This window comes from Chrysemys picta, chromosome 7 (assembly GCF_011386835.1).
Source record: "Chrysemys picta bellii isolate R12L10 chromosome 7, ASM1138683v2, whole genome shotgun sequence".
Classification (NCBI taxonomy): Eukaryota; Metazoa; Chordata; order Testudines; family Emydidae; genus Chrysemys; species Chrysemys picta.
In genome coordinates this window covers 22,069,138-22,090,701 of record NC_088797.1, presented here as the reverse complement: position 1 = coordinate 22,090,701, position 21,564 = coordinate 22,069,138, and the positions used below count along the sequence as shown (strand labels likewise).

The window sequence follows — 21,564 nt, the reverse complement described above, 5'->3', positions numbered from 1 at the left end:
TGGGTGCCCTCTGCTTTCCTGAAGCTCCAACAGATCAAACGTGCCTTGTAATGTGTGACAGCTGCTATCTTGGCTAACACCATAGAGAGAACCCGGGACTGCTAGAGCTACAAGCATAAGCCTCTCTAGCTTGAGCTAAAGAGCCAGGCTCTGCAGCTGCTGTCTGTGCCAGACTCCCATCTTCTGTGTATCGGGCACAGAAGGGGACACACAACACATACTGACCAGTGGCTTACATAGACATTCCCTCCACTCTGTCCCGGGCAGCTCTCACAGTCCCACCATCGTTTCATTAGCATTGGCAGGCAGGGTTTGATTCTGTTTGTTCTCAGGAAAGCTCAATGCTCTGATGTCTAGATTTTGGTGAAATCCCAGTTGGGCGACTTGGCTGAGCTGGCAGTAGGCTAGGGGTTCAGTTAGAGGTCCCCTCACACCCCTTTCCAGCCCTGGGGAGGAGATATTCCAGTAGGGGGGGAGAGTGTAACCAGTTCCTGTGCCCATTTAGTGGTGAGGGAATTGGCTAATTGTTCCCCCAGCTACAGGAATTGGTTCTCCCAGTGTTCTTACAGGGCGTGAGCTCCTGCAGGAAATCAGTCAGGGGAGTGTATGTGTGTGTGCTCACCATGACAGGGGGAAACCTGGCTGCTCTGGCATTGGGATTATGAAGTGAGCTCCTGAAGGTTTCAGGTAAAGCATGGAGGTGTGGGCTGCTGCATTCCAACACTAGCACTGCCTGTTCTAGAGAGCCCGGGGGGACTGTCCCGCTGCTAGGTACTAGGCCGACCTCTTGGGCCTGGAGAAATTCCCTCCTGTGGTTTGCTTTTTCAGGCCAAGCAGAGGAGGGACACGACAGAGGAAGGTGCTGCCAGATCTCAAACAGAGTCCTCATCACCTCACTCTCTGGAGGATGTGGTTTGGGTATTGCTAGCAAAGTGTGCAAAACCAATAGGTGCGAATCTTCTCATGCGCCACTGAAATGCTGCCTGCTCTTGGGCGGGCCGTGGGAGCCGTTTAAGGGCTGCACAGCAACGCTCCACACTGGTCAGGAAGCAAAGGGTAGTGCCTCCAACTGATGCTATAGGGTTGATTTCTAAGTAGGCTGAATCTAGGTGCCTGGGGTGGAACCAAAGACTCTGGGGTTAATGTCTGATTGGTGTGAAAAGTGCCGCTCCTGATCAGGATTTCTGGTTTAAAGTCTCATCTGGATGGCAGAAGAGCCAGGCTCTATGGCTGCGGCAGGCAGGGGGGATTTCTCTGCATGGGAAGGCCCTGTCAATCAAGATTAATCTCCTGACAGTGGAGGGGGAGGGGGAGGAGTGGGGGAAGGGCTGTCTGATGATGAATCTCACCCCCTTCCTTTGAGCCCCTCCAGCAGCTTTGTAAGAATTCTATTCATCGCGCTCCGGCCTCTCCTGAATGGGGCTCGGTGGATGACATCTCATACAGCAGGGTTCAGAGGACAAGGGTGAAAGGAACTGTAGGGGGATGTGGCTTTTGGATGAGCTGCCCTGTTCCTTCCCCCAGCTGAGTTCCCAGGGCACATGGCCACGGCCTCCCCAGTGCAGCAGCATCCTTGTGTTTTGGTTCCAGCTGCTCCGGCAGCAGCATGAACTTTTGACTATCTAATCCCCAAGTGCTGTCGGCCATTGCCGAGCCCACGCTGGAGCCAGGCGGAGAGGCCGCCAGACTTGGCTGAGTGCTCGGAAGATGTTAGCGGTTCCTCCCCAGCGCAGAAGAGCCGAACAAACTTGGCTGGGGAAACTAATTCCATCCTGTCTGTTTCTTTCGTTCCCCTGCTGGGACCAGGAATTCATCTTCTGAAAGAGGCAGACCTGGAGCAGGAGACTGCATTGAGCAGGCTGCAAGGGTCTCAGCACAGCCATCTAAGCCCCCCCAATCGCTGCCCTCCTCCCATGGCCTCTGTAGGACCTGGGGAGGGCCAGCACCTGCGACAGAGGGATGGGGTGGTTTAGTTCAGACTCTGCGGGCTGAGTTTAAAAGCGGTCCAGTAATGGCTGCGATTGCTTGCATGACTCTGCTAAACCAGCTCTACTGAGAGCGCAGAGTGCCTGTTAACCTCTTCAGTGCTGGATGAGAAATCACAGGCTCCCTTAGACCCGCACGTCTGAACGTTCTGCTTCACCACTCTGCAGGGCAAACTGCCGTGGGTATATTCGGTTCTGGTTATCTAGACCCTTCTACCGTCCACATGTCGGTGGCATTTGATCACCTCACTGACCAAGGTTCCTTCACAACACCTCTCCAACATGCCTCCACTTCCCAGAGAGGGAAAAAGCCCCGAGTCAGCAGAGCGTTTAGCCCCGGGCTTGAGTGTGTTGCTGAATCAGGGCCTCCATGGATTGTTCAGGTTCACGCAGGAAGCTTGTGGCAGACCTAGGAACTGAACTCAGATCTCCTTCGTTTCAGCCCAGTACTTCAATCACCAGAACATCATTCCACGGGCTGCCAAAGAAGGGGTTAATGTTGCTGCCTGACTGAACCTCTCTTTCTCTGCACAGAGCAGGTGGGGCATGGCTAGCTGCAGGGTGGGCTTTCTCCACCTGTTGTTCTTTCTGCTGAAGTGCCTCATGCCTGAGGTGGAGGGACCCCGTCTGGGGGAGGAGTTCAGAGTCCAGGGCCTGTTTGAGTCCTGGCCTCTCTCCGGAGCCTGCCGATGAGGGGACAGTTGTTGCTGGTTCTGATGAGGGTGTGTTGTGATGTAGACGTTTGTGCTACTGATGCTGGGCTGTGTAAATCAAATAATCTTTCACAGGGGTCACATAGCAGAGATCAGGTGATAGCAACTTCCATTCATTGCTAAACCCGGGGCTAAACTCAAACAGGGAAACTTAGATGTGAAAGAACTGGAGTCCCCCTCCCCACTGCCCCATGAAAAATTTCCTCCAGCTTCTCTTTGATTCTTCTGTGGGGATTAGGTTGCCTGTGGATTTTGTGCATGGGATGTGAGTTTGAGAGATCCTGTCTGGTTTCAGTCCCAGCTCCCCTTTGCCTGATACTCACATCAGTTTATGCCCTGTGAGGTTGAGGTGAGAGGGATACATGGTACTCAGTCTAGAACTAACAAACTTCTCTGCTCTGTCACACAATCCTGAGCTGAATCCTGGCCTCCAGAGGCAATGGGCTGATGCCCTCACACTGTGTAACAATGTCTCGCCTCACACTAGTTCTCCACTATTGGCTTTTAGCTTTGGTTTCGCTATCAAACGACCCCGGGGGCTTAAAGGTCCCCCAGCAGACCTCAGGAAGCCAGGCACTCAATGGCAGCCAAGGGAGAACATTTATAAATGTTAACTGGCAAATTACTGGCCAATTAATAACACTAAATGGCATGAATCTTGCCTCTCCTGTCTGCTCCCTCATTGCTCTGGGAAGTGGGCCTGAAGGGAGGCAATGAATCGGAGTGTCGGGGAGACGGCTACTTCCAGCCCTGGCTCAGCATCTGGTTTGTGTGTGTCTCAGGCCAGGTTGCTGTATGTCGTGCTCTCCCTACTGTAGGGTGGTTTCCTGGGAGAGTCACAGTGCCACTGAAATTTGCCTGGTTCCCCTTTTGTACTATCTGGGACTTTTTGGGGGGTGAAGGTTGTGTTGGTGGAAAGTACGGGATTATCATGCTCCTTGAGATTGGATCCTCTAAATCTCTACTAGCCAGCTCCCCATACCCCATGTCCCTGCCTAGATGTCTCTGCTGTGCCCTGCAGGGCCCTTCTCTAGGGGCTAGGGGGTTCAGTCTTCCTGGGTCTTCCCTTTCCTGGCGTCTCTGCTGAAATTGTGTGCTAAGGACCCAACTCGGGTGGTCGTTTCTGTAATGGGCCCACCAGCCCCACTAAGAGGTGAACTGAGATCCTGCCAAGCTTCTTTTAGTACTGGGGCCACTGAACATTCTGACACAACTAATTAACCTATATACCCCCCAAATGCCTCTAGTGCCAGTCCCTGAGAAGTGCTGCCTCTCTGGTTAGGGTGTGGGTTATGGTCTCTCATTGAGTCAGTGGGGCCTTCATTCACCCCAGCTGATTAGGACGGAGCCTCCTGGAAAGCCGATTGTGTCCCCCTTTGCTAGCTATGCTGGTGTGAAGTCTCTTGTTAACCCGAGTGTTGGGTATGTGCTTTAGTAGCTATACGAGGTCAGGCAGTATGCGTGGGTGAGTGGTAATCGATTCTCATACCTGAGGCTGGTCAGCACAGTGGTCAGGACGGAAATTTATTTGCTCCATGCAGCATTTATTCCCCTGACTTTATCTGAAGCACTCGGCAGTAGCCATTGGCAGAGGCCAGACTGGATGGACCAGTGTCTGGATCTGCTATGGTAACTGGCACCATACCCTTCAGATTGCTTCCCCCATCCGATTTGACCCGGCCTTGCCTTGCCTTGCCATGGTGTCTGCCTGCACGCCTCTAGCGAGGGAGTTTGCTGTTAGTGAGCTAATTGTCGGTGTAATTATTTATTGAGGTGGTGTCGGTGTTGCTGTAGCGGGCAGACGCGCGCTCCTTGCAGCCTGGAGTGCAGCAGTGCAGCTGTATTTGTCGTTTCCCAGAGTTTGTTGAGACAAAGCAGAGAGGAGTAAACACCATAAACATTTATCCTCTTGCATATTCAGCAGCAGATGAGGTTGGGGAAGCTGCAAATTGGAGTGCAGAGAGCAGTGTGACATGGAGATTGCATTGGCTGCGAGGTGCTGCCAGGACTTAAATACCTTCATTGGTTCCGCTCCAGTCTCCCCGGGACTCAGGCTTTCCGTTCACCCCTTCGCTGCTGCCTGCTATGCACACCTTGAGGCAGAGGGAAGGGAAGGGGCACTCTTCCTGGGAGAAGATGCACAGGGGGAGCAGGATGTTGTACTGGGGAAGAAGTGACCTGTGGTTCCGGGCTGCAGGAGTGGACGTTGCCCTGTCAGTACCTGAGTCAGGGTGGGCTTCCCTGAGTCTTGGAAGCTGCTGCCCTAAGGGGGCTGAATGCACCTAGGGACCATTCTCTGCTTCTCTTAGGGGCAATGACCAGATATCTCTTTCTTCCTCTTGGAACAGACTGTGCTTTTGGGCCCGGGTGGCTGCAAGGGTGATGTCTAGGGGTGTGTCTTGGGGGGCTGGGCAGTGGGAGCCTCCCATTGCCACTAACATATAGAATCGTATAAAAGGAAATACGTCTCCCTTGTGTGTGTGGGGGCCCCCTCCTGTCCTCAGTTGCTGAGTCCTTCACAGCTTCCCCTAAGAGCAAAATAACCAATGAACCCCAGATGCTCCGCTGGGGCCAAAGCCTCTGCTACTAAATTGCTTCCCTCTTCCTCCACAATATCGAATGTTCATTAGGCCTCAGTGATATACTGCTGCCTCAGTGGCATCTTCCTTGGTGAGGCTGAGCTGTGGGGCTCTTGCCCCTGGCCTCTGGGGCTTCTGTCTCAGCCCCCAGAGAGCCAATCCCTGAATGTTCAGTTATCCCAGCCCTGATGGAGGTGAGGTTCTGCTGGGGGTATTGGAGAAGGATGTGGGCCCCTGACCTCAACTTGGTTTATCTCTGGAACGATGTGTTTTCTTGCCGCTGCCTTCCTGATATTGGCAGTGTGAGAATGGAAAGGAGGAGACCAGCAAGGTCCTACATGCCATTCTATTGGTAGGCAATGTCCTTGTGTGTTCAGATTGCAGGGGGCTTTTGAGCCCCTCCACCCGCTTTTCAGTATACTGAGTTGAGGGTTGTTAACTCCTCACCATGCTGCTGATCCCCTGCCCCCATTGGGATGAGGGCTTAGGTAGTGGGTAAAGCAGTCTGCCTCCAGGGGCCACTGACACAGCCCTCTTTGGGAGCCAGTGAGGCCTGTGCGCAAGATGAGTGACTTTTCTAGAGGAATTTCTTGCCTGAGGAAGGGGAGATAAAGTCAGGCATGGAAAGGAGTCAACTTGTGACCTAAACCCCAGCACCCCAGCTAGAGGAAGTGAGAGCTGCTGAGCAAGCGAACGGAGCTGCAGCTGTGAACAGCTTTGCATCCACTGAACTATTCCCACCTCTCTGTGCTCCCCACCGCTGTGGTGCTAACTGTGAACTGCAGCAGTGGTGTGAGGCCCTGGCCTCCTGGGTCACCCATGAGGGCTCCTCCCGTGGGCTAGAGATCCTGTCCCATAGTCATGTTGGAATTGCATGCTGCAGGCATCTTGAGAAAAAGCAGGGAGGGGCCTGGCCCCAAGGACAGCAAGTCAAACAGGAAGTGAAAATGAATGGCTCTTTTAAACAATGGGCTTAGAGCATGGCCATCAGTGGATGGCTGTTCAATGTCCCTTCCCTGGGGGTGTTAGTGAGCTGGTACCGGACTGCACACTGACCTTTGGGGAGTCTCTCGCGAGAATGCACCCCCCTTGTCCCATGCTGTGTGGGTGCTGCACTCTAGCATGGGGTGACAGTCCTGGAGGAGTTGGTTTTTGAGTGGGGATTGCTATCTGCCCCCCCTGGAGCCACTTCTCAAAGTTGAGGAGCTCAGCGCTTTCCCCATATGTTACACCCGCGCTGTATGGATTTATAACTCCCCAGGGACTGGAGCAGGTTCTGAGCCCATCCCTTGCCAAAACCTCCCCTCTAAACTCCGAGCTGCAGATGGAGCCTCTCCAAACAGAATCCTTCCGAGGCCCAAATGCCCCACTATCCTCAATGCGTGTCATTCAAAAAGCACCTCTGCTGGCAGTGTTGACTTCATGTGCTCCAGGCCTGGGCTGGCTGCTGCCTGTTCTGGGCTTGGCGCAAGCGCGTCACACCTGGAGGCTCTGGGGAGGGAAGTCCAGCCGGGCCGTTCACTGGGATTACGGAGTGAAGGCATCAGGCATGCAATGCTCTGCTCAGCCATTGCCCCACCCAGACGCAGGGGGGCTGGAACCATTTGTATAGTGGGGGTGCTGTAAATCCTTCATATAATGGAAACCATTTCAAGTCAGGGTGTGCAGCAGTACCCCCTGCACGTCGAATTCCAGCCCCTATGCCCACATTGGACCTTGTGTGTAACTGAGCTCACCCGTGCCTGGCTGAAAGGCTTCAGTCGTTTCTCTTCAGTCCCCATTCCCCCTCCCTTTCGCCACATCTCCCAGAGCCTGGAACCCATGGTCAGAGGCTGTTGGACCAGGGGTTGTCATGGCAACACCTCTCCTCCCACTGAGGTGAAGATAGAAGCAAATTTCATGGTTCAGGGAATTTCCCAGTTCCTGACCCCTGTTCCCTGCGGTCTCTTCCCCCCCCGCCCCCCCCCCCCCCCGCATCCCCCTATCCCTGTCATCCTCTCTTAGCACCACATGGCTGGCCCTGCATCGGAGGCTGGAGGGGACATGGCACAGACATTGTATGTTGAGTGCAGAAACCTGTGTCCTTCTCCTCTCCTCTCAGTGCTGTGGAAATGAGAGATTGACACAGAGCTGCAGCAGAGTCAGGCCGGTTTGTCTCCGGGGTCCAGGATCTGGGAAAGGGGCATCCTAGGGAGAAGGATAAAATGACTCCCAGCAGGGGCAGGTGTGGCAGAGATAGCACAGGCAGAGTCCAGCCGTCGGGGATGAGGCCCATTCCTTTCCCCAGCTCACCTGCTGCCGCTTCTGAGCGTACTGCCTTTTCTTTTTGTTTGTTCGCAATGTTGGTGAGTCTGGGGGAAGGTGCTGGATTGGCAGCCACTGCCTGGGAACAGCCAGGGAGAGGCAGACACAACTTCCTCCATACACTCCCCCATGCTGTTGTGTTTCAGACCTGCCCAGGACGGCCACTGTAGGGGAGAGAAAGGAATTTGGGCTTCTTGGGTCTTGCTCTCTTGGTTTCCCTGCCCCGGCTGTCATCGAGGGGGGCCAGGCCAGCTGTGAGAATGGCTTTTCTGGGGCAGATATTTGAGTCAATAGGAATTGGATTGAGAGCAGCATTTCTGGGCCTGCAGGCCAGCTGTCTGAGGGTGACCACTCTGAATCCCCACTGACCTAGGGCTGGATCGGAGCTGGTGACCTAAAGATGAAAGGTTTTGTATCCTGTTTCCTGGTCTGAGGTGGCAAGGAGTGCTGCAGATCAAGAGGGCAGGGCCGTGGCATTGCTGTGGGACTGAGGTTCTCCAGATTAACTTGCAGATAATTTCTTCTGGCTTTCATCAGTTGTGGAGCAGGGTCACAGGTTGCAGTTCAGTGTTCTCCAAACGGAGTGTGTGTGTGTGTGTGTGTCTGACAAAACCAGGCTCCATCCTCTTAGCTCTGCACCAGTTCTTCCCTCCATGGGCACTGATGGTGACTCCTCTGTGCCTTTCCTCTGGCCTTTGGAGGCCACCAGCAACGAGCCCTTCAATCCCCCAGTGCAGGAACTGCCTGGCTCTGCTGCTCTCCCATCTCCCTGGGCAGCAGCTACAGCGCTTGGTGAAAGGAGCGCTTGGGAAAATTGCCCTACATTTGTGTCTGCCAATGCTGGGCACTGGCTGAGCCGCAATGGCTCTTGGCTGCTGTTCGAGCTCCCTTTTGAAAAGGTTTCTCCTGAATCTGCAAACGCAGGAGAGTGTTTAACCAACAAGGCCGCTAGCTGATGCTGGCAGGGGAGCTGCAGTCCAGCTGCGGCTGCCAAACCTACAGGGGCTCAGCAGGGGGGGGGGGGGGGGAAGGATGGGACACAGGATTCTGTTCCCTTCCTCCCACGTGGGAGCATTGCCTGGCTGCCCGGATGCATTGTGGGGAAGTTCAGCTTCCGCTGCTGAAGGCACCAGGCAGACATTTCTCCAATTGGCTGTGTTAACGCCTGTGTCCCTGAAGGGAGTGTAGTGCTGGGCTGTTAGCCCGTGAGCTTGTTGCCTGCGGGGACAGCATGGGCAGCAGCTTCTCAACCCGCTGCCTGCTCTCGGCCCTGGAGGTAGAGAGGGGAGTTCAGCCTCTGTTGCCCACTCAGTCCTTGGCCTCTCTGCTGTGACTGCCAGCAAGGGAACCAGGCGTTGCTAGCAGTGATGGTGCCTTATGTGAGGTGGCTGTTCCTGTAAAGTGGGCTGAGACCGATCAAGCTCATGCTGCTGGGCAGACAGCAGATAGGATTCACTTTGGGTCACTACCATCCTGGGTTGGTGACCTGGAAAGGAAATGTTTAATCTCATCTCTCCCCGCCCTCAGTTATATGAGCCAGTTTTCCTCTTGTTAATGTGGTCTCATCACAGCCGTTTGGGGGATTGGTGGAACTTGGGAAAGGGATGGGGCATTATAGAAATGCAGAGACTTACCCAAAGACCTGAGTGGAAGGGGTAGGAGCAGCAATATTAATTTCCACTTGATATCCTATTGCCGGTGCTGTGGTGTTGTGCTAGCCTGGGGTTTTCTCTGACCACTCCAGTGGTCCTGGCAGGCTCTGTTTTAAATCAGAGCAATCTGGGAGTGTGATGTGGGAGAGGGAATGCTGCCTACCCTTTGGTACCCCAGGCAGAAGTTGAACCCAAAGATAGGGAGTGTCTATGGCAGGGGGTTTGGAGGATGAGCCGGTCACCTTGATACAGCAATTGTGTCCCTGGCTAAAGGGGCCTGGCGTGGTTGGTGGCCATGGGTTGGGGCCAAACCCTGCAGGGTTTGCTTGCAAGAACAGTTCCAATGGAGCCAATGAGCCCATAGTACTTGCATGGGGAATGGCTCTGGTTTTCTAGACTCACTGGGAAGCTCAATGACATTGGATTGTTACCAGTGTGTCCTGCGTAGCCTCTCTGCCAAGTTATTTGTTCTGGAGTTGGGGTTGTGGAGCAGGACGCGGGAGCTCCTCTGTACAGATACCCGCTCCCCAACATGGTGAGAGAATAGGGAGCCAGTATTGTGAACTGGATGGGCCCAGGGGCTGGTAATTGCCAGCCAGCTGCCCCAATGTCAGCAGTGTGAGGAGACTTTGCTGTGGCACCATAGATTGGACTATTACATTGGCCAAGGGGGCAGCTCTGTCTGCTCCCCTCTGCTGTCGATGGGCTGTGGCACTGTCTCTGCCAGATGCTGGTTTTCAATGAGGAAAAATAGCTCCTTAGCCATTCAAGCATGTCCTAGGCAGATCGGAAACTTGCTCAACTCTCCCCCCCGCCCCCCCCCCCCTTCAGTTCCTCTCTTCCTCTTTCACTGTGTCATTCAGCCCCACCTGATGTGTGTCATCTGTAACTGCAGGCAAAGCATGCTTCATGGTAAGCTGTTCAGGGCCACTGGTATGACATGGAGCAACTCCTGACATTCTCTGCACCCAGGAGCCATAGACCCCCTAAATACAGCCACTGAAAATAGCCCTTATTCATTTCTTTAATACTTTGCCAGCGCAAAGCACTCTGGCAAAAAGAACAGGAGTACTTGTGGCACCTTAGAGACTAACAAATTTATTAGAGCATAAGCTTTCGTGGACTACAGCCCACTTCTTCGGGATCTGTGAACTCTGTACAGGGATCATCTTCACCCCCTGCTGAAATGCCCAGCAGCTTAGGACAGGAAGTGAAGAATGGGGTGTCTGTTGGAAGCTGCAGGGGGAATGTACAGCCTAGAGGGGTGTGTGTGTGTGTGTGTGTGTGTGTGTGCATGCAGACTGCAAACGCATTCCCCTCATTACAGCTCATTGAGATGCAACATTTCCTTTCTGAGAGTGACCTGGGGGTGGGAATGGGAAAGTGAACAGGTGTGGAGATAGAGAGCACTGTAGCCCCCCGCAGGCCTCTGTACAGATCCAAATGAAATTGTGCAACTGCTCCCCAGGTCCATGATAAAAGCCAGAAAGGAGAGTTCCTACACTGGGGCACTCACGGAGACCTGGCCTCTGCTAGCAAAGGTCTGCTGCTCCCTTGTTGACTGCAGGCAGGGCTCATGGTGACATTGTACCCCCCTCAGGACACCAGATCTGTTTGGGAAGGGGGTTTAGGGATGGCGGCAGAGCTGTACCCAGAGGGCTTGTTGAAACCAGCAGTGAGGGGGTTATATGGAAAGGAGCCTTGTAGCCAGACTGAGCCAGGAGACCCTGTGGGGAATGTAATTAGATGTGGGAGTTGCTGTTGCTTGGGCTCATCTTAACCTCCCAGGCTTAGTCTTTGTCTTAAAAAATACAATCCCGTGAAGGCCAGTTTTTGCCTTTATGCAGTGTTGTAATGGCAGGCCAGGTCTGCACGCACAGCTCCCCCTAGCTCTGCTGGAGCGGGGCCCTTGCTGGGGCGGGTCAGCTGCCCAGACCCTCGCGCTGAATTAATATTCACTCTCCTGGCTTTGGAGCTCACTGCAGAGAGAGGCAGAGGGCCAGCCAAGCTATGGGCTCTAATCACTGCTGGCCGACCCTGCCCCAGGAGCCCAGCTGAGTGGGAGGTGGGCAGCCAACCTGGTTTGAATGCTGATGGGATTCCCACTCCTTCCTCTCCCGTCCCTCCCCCGGACAGTATTTCTCTGGCTAGAAGTTTGGGCTCAGTGATGGGTTTCTAAATGCTGCTCCAGACGTGACTGAGGCTGGGAGCCCCTCTGCCTCACTCTCTTCTGGGGACTTGGATTAGGGAGGTTTTTAGGGAGCAGGGAGAGGCTGTTCCAGGACCAGATTTACTGAGTAAGAGGGGAGAGTGTCTCTAAACCAGAATCAGTGTCTCCACCCCCCCCCCCGGCCCCCCCCCCCCCCACATGTTAAACTACTGCCTCTCCTGAGGGACCTGAGCTTTTGAGTCTCAGCTACAGCATGTGGCATTGGGCTGCTCTTGGTCGCCTTCTGTAAGGAGTGTGGGGGAGAGGACTTTCAGGCAGTGATCTGTGCTTGGTACAGCTTCTCTGGGGGTTTGGCAGGATTAACCCTTTGGAGGTTGGGAGGAAACATCAGGACTCACTGATTGAAGGAGGTTCTCCTATGTCTTCACTCTGGGTCCTCCACGTTCAGCCACCGCTCTTCAGACTTGCCCGAGAATCCTTTGTGTCAGCTCATATAGCACTTGAAGGAGATAGCAGCATCCCTGGCCTTTGAGTACAGCCTGCGGTGAGAGGCTCAGCAGATCTGCTCTGGCTAGGAAATGGGAGCAGGCAGACTCATGACTCCTTTGTAAAACTACTGCCAGCCTCCTGTCTGGCCTCAGACTGAGAACTGCCAGCATCAGTGAATCCTCTGCTTGGGAGAATAGCATTGAGGGGAGTTTGAGATACTGAGTAAGGGCAATGACCGTTCTGTGCAGGAGCCAGATCAGCAATTCACCGGGGACGGCCTGCGAGTCTGGAGAGCTGTTTTCTGCAGAGGCTGGAATAGCAGGGGGGGATTCAGGTCAGGATGGAGGGGCACTGGCAGAGGGGTGGTGGTGGTGAGCTAGGGGCTGGAGTACTATAGATCAGGAAAGGGGGGTATTGATGGAGCTGCATGTGGGAAGCCAGGTGCTGAAACAGTTGGGAGTGTTATTTGCAGCCTGTAGGTGTGGGGTGGACCAGAGCTCCGGCCAGTCTTTCCTCTTATCTCCTGGGTCCAGCCCTAATTGCTCTTCCATGGAGCCAGGCACCTCAGTGATGGAGGAAAGGAGTGGGGAGGGGTCCTTGCCAGGCTCCACGATCGTTGCTGCCCTGTGGTAAGAGTCCTGGGCAGCAGGACTGTGTCTGGAGTCTGACGCTATCTCCTCCTGTCTGGGAGGCCTTTTCTGCTCTCTGTCTGCCCCTTTGTGCCCTGGGGTCCTCTCAGAGAGCAGAGCCCACCTGCACCACCCAGCACCGAGGCTTCTCTGCAGACTCTGAGGTTCCCACCTCTCTGGTTTCCTGGCGCCCCAGGGCTAATCTGAATCCATGCCTGGGCATAGCTATGGGTATGTCTGGTACCAGGCTGCTGTGTGTGAGCTCCCAACTGTGGTTTGAGCATTGGCCTGCTAAACCCAGGGTTGTGAGTTCAATCCTTGAGGGGGGCCACTTGGGGATCTGGGGCAAAATCAGTACTTGGTCCTGCTAGTGAAGGCAGGGGGCTGGACTCGATGACCTTTCAAGGTCCCTTCCAGTTCTAGGAGATGGGATAACTGCTCCTGAGACTACAGCTTCCTGTCCCACTCAGGGGCAATCCCTGGGGGAGAGAGGGGACGCAGAGCTCCTGGCTACCCCCAGGCCTCGTTAGCAGCCTCTAAGCAATCTGAGGCAAGCCCCTAGCTGCTACCCTGACCCCTCATCATGTCCCTAAGTGATGGGTTTTTGTTGGCTGCCCTGGATCTGGGGCAGGAATGAGCCAGAGGTAGCTAAGAGGGGCTCCTATCATTTCCTCACTTCGTTATTGCTCTAAGTCAGCAGCTCAGTCCCCCTTGCACACAGCAGTTTAAGCAGTGTCGATGTATTGACGAACGGCTCATCTCTCTCATTCCCTTCTTCTCTGGCAGCCTCTGCAGATTGACGACTATTTCTGTGGCCAGGATTTTAACCAGCCGCTGGGCGGGACGGTGACCATCGAGGGGACAGCGCTCTTTGTGGATAAGGAGGATGGCATGACCTCGGTGGCTGCCTATGACTACCGGGGACACACGGTGGTCTTCACCGGCACGCGGAGTGGCAGGATCAAAAAGGTAGGCAGCCTACTGGGCCGGGGGTGAGGAGGCTGGTTGGCTGACTACCTCCTTTGGGGCAGGATTTCAGTGCTGTGTTTTGAGGCGTGAATGGTGTATGCAGGATGGGGAGTGACAGCATCGACGAATGTCAGTTCCCTTCGCTCTTGTCCACCAGGCATATTTATTAAAGCAATTGTTTATGGCAGGATTATAAAATGGGAAAACTCCCAACCCCCTGCTCCCCCGATTCAAGTCCCAGTCAGCAGTGTTAGTGGGAGTTCCCTTCGCACAGTCTCTCCTAGGGCTGGGGTGTTGGATTCACAAGGTATCCTAGTACTGGTGGTTTCCCTCTATACCCTGTGTGCTTTTATCATTGAATTGCTTTGCCACTGACCCGAGAGGGGCTGCGCATGGGTTGTGTATGCGGTGGTGACTGGATGCCTGTGGTGCTTCGTTGGTCTCTGCCCTCTTGCCAGGTGGCAGTGCTGGCACGTGTGAGCTGGCATTTCTTGGGCGGGACGAAGCTCCTTCTCTTGGCTCTTCTTGAGTTCAGAAATCCCTCCTCGCTGTTGGCCTTAAGTCCTGAATTGGGCCCAAATGGTTGAAATAAGCGGGAAAGGCTTGAAATCTTGTCAGGCAGGGTCAGTCCTCCAGGGCAAATAGCCTTTGGCCCAGGCTGGCCCACTCAGAAGATCAGCAGGGGGAGAGCTTTCATCTTGCCATAGCACCTGTGCTTTAGCTTAGACATTTCCAGGCCTCATCCCTGTCCCATTCGGCTGGGTGATGTGACCCCAGAGGGGGGTGACATGTTTCTTAGACTGCGAGTGTAGAACAGTGAAGTTGCTTCCCCTCTTCCCTGCCTGCATTGCTAGCATCGTTAAGCTCCCATCCCCATGCCGTGCTAGGCCCTGCTGCAGCCTCTGTCTTGGGAAAGCCCTGAGGTGGATGGCACTGCTCCACGGTGGGAGCTGAAGGAATCCGATAAGCTTCTGTAGAAGGGGAGTTTTCTTTGGGGCTGCAGCGTGCTCCAGCCTGGCTGACCTAAGCCATCTGTGGGCAAAATTCCACAATGTGGGGGAGACCTCTCTTCCCCAGCGACACAAAAGGCTTCTTGTTGGTGGCAATTAGCAAATAAGTCTGTGCCTCACGAGGCATGGATTTCCTGTTATCACAACAACATTCCTAAAGTTACAGCTGAATCTTCCCTGTATAAACACAGTGCACATGAACTGCGTCCTCCGCCAGGCAAAGTCATGTTGAGGGTCCTGGTACAGTCCTGCCGGAGGCCTGAAGTGCAGGACTCAGCTGGAGCACCCAGCCCTGTTCATTCCTCCAGAGCCCGGAGAAACAGCCACTTGGGCCTACCCGCTCCCCGGCCCTGGGGATCAATGGCTTGAATGTTGAGCTCCTTTTGCCGTCTTTGTGTCCCAGCTAAAATTCCTCCTTTTCTAAAATGACTCACTGGTATGTAGAAGCAAAGGCAGCTCCTTGGAGATGTGGTGCAGTGGGGGGTGGAAGCACCACGTTTGCCAGCAGGGTGGGGTCCATTGCCATTGGGCCGTGCAATAGTCACCTTGGGAGGCCTGAAGCCATTGGCAGCTGTTTCCTTTCATGAATTGGCAATGTGATAGGCAGACCACATGCTCCCTTGGGGTCGGTGTTTACATAGCCAAGTTAATAGGGGGATTAAAATAGAGGGGGCTGCAGGCTCTCCCCCCCCCCCCCACCTTCGGTGAGGTGGGGAAGGGTTTCAGGCTAGTGGGGACATTATGCACAAGGAAGGCCAGGTGCTTTTACCTAGGGGTTTGGACTCTCAACGTGCTGCACAAACATGAGATAAGTGTTCTTCTAGCCCCTCTATCTCAGGAGATGGTCCCTGTGTATTCCCCATTTTGCAGATGGGGAAACTGAGAGGCAGTGACTTGCCAAGGTCACTTAGCAGGCCAGTGGCAGAGCCAGGAGCAGCGCTCAGAATTCCTGGCCCCGATCCCTTGCTTTAACCACTAGATCCTGCTGCCTCTCTATCTGCCTGTGTACAGTATGTTGGACTTGACCTGTGTGGGTTTCCTCTGGGCCACTAGTCTGTGATCAGCTGTTTCCACTCTGGTGTGTATGGCACAAATCCCTTCACCCCTATAGAAGTGCTGGAGGAAGCAGACTTTTGCTGAGGTGCTGATTTCTGGTTCACTGGGTCGGAAATGCAGTGATTGGCCCAAGGCCAGTTCAGGACTGAACTAGGAGTGTGGTTAAGTCATTATGCTGGTGTCAGCCTGCGTGGGGCCAGTACTGGCAGAGGGGAGCCCTCTGTGTGTGAGTGGGGGTTACAGAGCTGCTTGCACAGCCCTCTCCCCAGTCTCCTTGGCTTGGCTCCAGCGGAGCTGAACAGCCCCAAGGGGTCCTAGCCATTATGGCATAATGCATACATGTGCTGTGCTGTGCTGAACTCAGCGAGATCTCTGCTGCTCTCCCGTCTCTGCTGACTGCCAAAGCCCAGCATCAAAGGCAGCACCCAGTCTCTGATCCAGCCTCCCATACTGCCTGGTGGCAGGACAGAGACCAGGCTGCTGGATTCGAGACCTTTGCCAGTCAATTTGGGGATTTGAAATAATGATGAGTGTGAAACTGGCTTCTGGGTTGGTGTGGGGAGAGGCCCACTGAGAATCATAGAATATCAGGGTTGGGAGGGACCTCAGCAGGTCATCTAGCCCAACCCCCTGCACAAAGAAGGACCAGTCCCCAACTAAATCATCCCAGCCAGGGCTTTGTCAAACCTGACCTTAAAAACCTCTAAGGAAGGAGATTCCACCACCTCCCCAGGGAACCCATTACAGTGCTTCACCACCCTCCGAGTGAAAAAGTTTTTCCTAATATCCACCCTAAACCTTCCCCACTGCAACTTGAGACTATTACTTCTTGTTGTGTCATCAGGTACCACTGAGAACAGTCTAGATCCACCCTCTTTGGAACCCCTTTTCAGGTAGTTGAAAGCAGCTATCAAATCCCCCCTCATTCTTCTCTTCTGCAGACTCAACAATCCCAGTTCCCTCAGCCTCTCCTCATAAGTCATGTGCTCCAGACCCCTAATCATTTTTGTTGCCCTCCGCTGGACTCTTTCCAATTTTTCCATATTCTTCTTGTAGTGTGGGGCCCAAAACTGGGCACACTATTCCAGATGAGGCCTCACCAATGTCGAATAGAGGGGAATGACCACGTCCCTCGATCTGCTGGCAATGCCCCTACTTATACAGCCCAAAATGCTGTTAGCCTTCTTGGCAACAAGGGCCCATTGTCGACTCATATCTAGCTTCTCGTCCACTGTAACCCCTAGGTCCTTTTCTGCAGAACTGCTGCCTAGCCATTCGGTTCCTAGTCTGTAGCAGTGCATGGGATTGTTCCGTCCTAAGTGCAGGACTCTGCACTTGTCCTTGTTGAACCTCATCAGGTTTCTTTTGGCCCAATCCTCTAATTTGTCTAGGTTTCTTTGTACACTGGACGGTAAGGATAGGATATCTACCACTCCTCCCAGTTTAGTATCATCTGCAAACTTGCCAAGGGTGCAGTTCACACCATCCTCCAGATCATTAATAAAGCTATTGAACAAAACCGGCTCCAGGACTAACCCTTGAGGCACTCCACTTGATACCGGCTGCCAAGTAGACATGGAGCCATTGATTACTACCCGTTGAGCCCGATGATCTAGACAGCTTTCTATCCACCTTATAGTCCATTCATCCAGCCCATACTTCTTTAACTTGCCGGCAAGAATACTGTGGGAGACCATATCAAAAGCTTTGCTAAAGTCAAGGAATAACACTGCTTTCCCCTCATCCACAGAACCAGTTATCTCGTCATAGAAGGCAATTAGGTTAGTCAGGCATGAGTTGCCCTTGGTGAATCCATGCTGACTGTTCCTGATCACTTTCCTCTCCTCTATCTGGGATCCTTCCCCATCCCTGGTCTGGTGGCATCTGTTGTGAACCCTGGATACTGAATAAATCCAAGAAAAAAAGGGGCCCACACAGAAAAGCTGTGACCCCAGGTGGTGCAGGGAGAGTCCAGGAGGCAGCTCTGGGCTTGTGTCCACGATTTGGAGTTCAAGGTGCAAACCTGTAGTACTGGAGAGGGGAGGAGATTGTGACCCTCCGCACATATTGGGCCAAATTCAGTCTTGCTGTAAGTGGGGACAGTTGCATGGACTCCAGTGGAAGTGCTCTTGTTTCCACCATGTCCGAATCCAACCCATTATCCGTAGTTCCTTCTGTCAGAGGATCTCAAGGCATTTCATGAGCATTAGTGAATGAAGACACCTCACACGGTCCTGTTGGGTTGGGTCAGTATCCTTATCTCAGTTTTACAGATGGGGAAACTGAGGCACAGAGCAGGTTAGGGACATGCCCAAAGTCACACAGTGAGCCGGTGCCAGATCCAGGAATAGAACCTAGGGGTCCTTGCGGTCTGCCCTCTGCTCCTACAGCTAGACCACACTTCTTGTAGGATGCTCAGTGAGTGAGGCTTCCCAAAACCCTTGGGTTTCTTCATCTGTTCCGAAGTCTCAATTTCCCTTTGTCTCCTTCAGTTTCCTTCCTCCTCGACATCATCTCCTCCATCAGAGGAGGCATCGGGGTCGCTAGCCAGTTGGCATGGATTGTGAGAGGCTTGCTGCCGGAGGCAGCTTGTCCTCCCTTCCCGATCAATAAGGGAGCTGAAGTGACTGGTGTCGCATTTCCACCAGCCTCTCCTGCTATTGAATTCCAAATTGCAGGTTTTAAATAGGTCTGTGCCAGTGTGGTGCAGAGGGAGGGGAGGGAAGTGTGGGAGGAGGATTCATGAAGCCACTGAGACAGTGTTACACATCCAGTTATTATCCCTGGAACCTGACAATTGCTATTTGTCTGGCAAATTTCTCCCTGAGGTGCCAGGTCTTTCTCTGTTTCCATTCCTGCGTCTTCATCTAACTTTTCCCTCCCCCTCTTCCTGTGACTTCTGTGGCCCTGCTGTGGTGGTAGCTAGAAAGAGTGCCCACCCGAGGCACATGGGCAGCCCCTTCAGGATAATAGAGGATGCAGGGCTGGTCCTGCTGAGCCCTGAGGTGATTTTGGAACTTCAGACCCTTGAGTGTGACTTGTGTTTATGTGGAGTCTCTCCTTTCTTTCCATTTGCTTCACTCTGCCCGTCTGCAGCCATAGTGTCAGAGCCCCTGCTGCTCCATGGCCCACCGGGTGTGATGGGCTCTGGCCTTTTAGGGCTTAAGGAAACAAAGTGGGGTTTGATGGGAAACAAACAGGTGGTTCTCAGTCCCATTTCCAGTGGGCAGGTCTCCTCACCACAGCCTTGGTGGGCCTGTTCCTGAGAGAGGCCAAGGCCAGGACTCCCCTCCTGCTCAATGGGCCAGGCTAGGAGACACTGATGGGACAGTGGAGGGGATGTTTCTCCTTAGGCTGTCCTCTAGGGTCCATCGCCATTGCATCGGAACACCTTGTAGGGATTTAAAAGGAGAAGAGCACTCGCTTCCTCCTTCTCTGTGCCTCCTTTCTGCTCTTCCCCAGAGGCAGAGGAAATAGTCTCTTTGGTAAGAGAGGAGCGAGGGTTTGCTTACAATTTGAAAAAAAAAAAAATTCTAGCAGGCAGGCAAAGCAGAAGGTGGAAATGTTGCATTTAGTTTTGAAAGCAGCGAGGTCTGTGCTCGCTCTTATCCCCAAGGGAGCAGGTTTCACAGTCCAGATCCTCCCCAGGGGAGTCCCAGCTCCTGCACTCATCATGAGGCAGCCTCATTGGTCACCCATGTCATCGTTGCAGCCGGGAGCTTGTGCTGTGTGTGTTTGTGTGATGGGAATTTGCCATAGAGGCGGGTGTTGTCTGCGTACTGCTGGCACTTTGGCCTGTGTTGTCTCACCAACTCTGCCTGGGTCTGTCTGGGTGTTGAGTAATAAGGGGGAGAGGAGTGAGCGTCGTGGGGCTCTGCAGGTGAAGGCTTTGGAGGTGGAAGAGCGATTACCCATGACGTCTCTCTGGGTGCTCTCCTGGAGGAAGGACCCAAGGCATTTCAGTGTATTTCCGTTCCCCAGCTGCGGGGGTATTTGGAGATCAAGGATCTCAGATGACACGAAAAGGCCCAGCAAGATGAGCATGGCTGGACTTTCCTTGTCAATGGATGAGGGGAGGATGGCCACCAGAGCAGCATGTGCTCTTGGTGTCCCTTGCTCTGACTCTGCGGGACGCAGGGCTGTGCCTGCTGACAGGAGACCTTGGAGACCATGCTTTGCCAGCTCTTGGATTGCTTAGAAAGGGCTGTAGTGGTATGTGAGGTCTCTCGTGTGGAGCAATGGTTTTTTTCAGTAGTCGTTGGATTATTGTGTGCTTCAGGATGTGTGGGGATCTTGACCTCTTCTTTGGATAGAAGCCCTCAATCTCCAGGACTGCCAATGCAGCAACCATCACCAGAACAAAATCTGGAGGGTGGATCTTTTTTCAACCATTGCACCTTCAGGGCTCCTGTGCTGAAGGCTGCTGAGTGTGTGCGCAGGGGAGGGGTGTCCCATGTCCCCTACTCTAACCTTGGAGCGTTGGTACGGGCGTTGTGGGGGGCACGACATAGAGAGCTCAGCTTCCCCCAGCTGGGGCTGTCTTGCTGGACCTGAAGGATGGGGAAAGTGCTGTCTCAGCAGTTACCTGATCTTCCTGGGGAGCCCGGTGTAACTAGACCCTGCTGCTGGCTGTCTCTGCAGTTGCAGCAGGGAGAGAATCCCTCCAGCCCTCTGGAGTTGGAGCAGCGCTGGCTCAAGTCTCAAGCAGTCTGTTTTCTGGAGGCTGAGTCTGCTTGGGAGATTGACTCATTGGGTGAGAGGGAGAGCGGGATAGGTGCGCGCTTGCTTCCCCAGTAGGGTCTCTGGAGGGTGAGGAAGAAAGCCTTGTGTAGGTGACTCTGTAACCCATGCTGGGTGGCGGAGAGTGCACTCAGGGAGCCCCACCCGGAGAAGTAGCCACTAGCTTGAGGGCATGGGATGAGGGGAGCACAGGCATGCAGGTGGTACACGTCTCCTCTGACCTCCTGCTGCTTAGAGCCCTGGATTTTCGTGCCCCAACCCTGTGGGGGTTACACCAGTTGCCCCTTGCAGGAGGTTGAATGTATCGTGGGGAAACCTGGAAGAATTAAATTGGACTAATACCATTGGTGCCTGCCTCCCCTTTATATGTGTACCTGCCAGGCAGGCCAGCTGTAACCTACTTCCTGGAAGGATGGCGGGACTTCCTGAAGTGGTAGGTTAGTGGGTTATAGGTTGTCCTCCTCCAGTGCTGTCCTACTTCATGGTGCTGATGTGCTTTGGCCAATGGGCTTTATGGAGCAACAGAGAAGGGTGATGTTATTGCCCAGAGGGTATTGCATCTGTGTGTTTTGTTGGCAGTGGGGAGGGGAGTGTGTACCAGGGGCATGGTTCAGCTTGCCTCTCTTCACTGTAGGGTACCGAGCTTCCTTAGTTCTCACTGAGTTCCTCACAGGATCAGGCCCTTAGCCAGGCAGGTGGGATTGAGGGGCATTGGCAGAGCTGTTGGGGAGTCCAGGACTGGATAGCAGGGGTGCTCCAGGGTGGGATCGAGGGGCATCCGTATGGCTGCGAGCTTGCCCAGCACCTGCCCATCTCTTAGGAGCCATGAGCTTGCTCCAATGTTCCCTTGTCACCTTGGCAAGTAGCTACATTTGGCACCACGTTGCTGGATAATCCCCTTCCCCTCTCGAGTTTCTCTCCCCTCCTGAGGGTGGTGAAGCCTCTGTTGTCCTGCTGGAATGTGGGGCACAGCGGGAGAGAAATGCCAAGTCTAAGCCATGCTGTCTGCCTCCTTCCCCTGCATGCTTGGCAGGCGGCCTTGTCAGCCCAGCAGTTCCATGCCCAGCTGTCTCAGCCCTGCAGTGTGTTAGCATGCGGTCTGGTTGGCGAACTCCTGGGTCCTGTGCCGAATGAGCCCAGCCTGCCTTCACAAGAGCTGGTGGGGGGTGTGGCACATGGTCTAGACTGCGTGCCCATCAGCAGACACTGGCTGCTTTCCCAGCAAGCTCTCTAGAAATGGGGGAGGGAGGGGCGGGTGTCCCCTGCCC

General features: G+C 54.0%; 1 protein-coding gene across 5 annotated transcripts in view; it reads left to right on the top strand.

Annotated features, from left to right (window-relative positions):
• The window catches only part of PLXNA1 (plexin A1), a 284,683-nt gene that overhangs the window by 45,185 nt on the left and 217,934 nt on the right, over positions 1-21,564 (top strand). For all 5 annotated transcript variants that reach the window (XM_042849837.2, XM_005288414.5, XM_005288413.5 and 2 more), the window contains exon 3: positions 13,308-13,490. In XM_042849837.2, the coding sequence (XP_042705771.2) occupies positions 13,308-13,490 (183 nt within the window). The remainder of the gene's footprint in view (positions 1-13,307; positions 13,491-21,564) is intronic.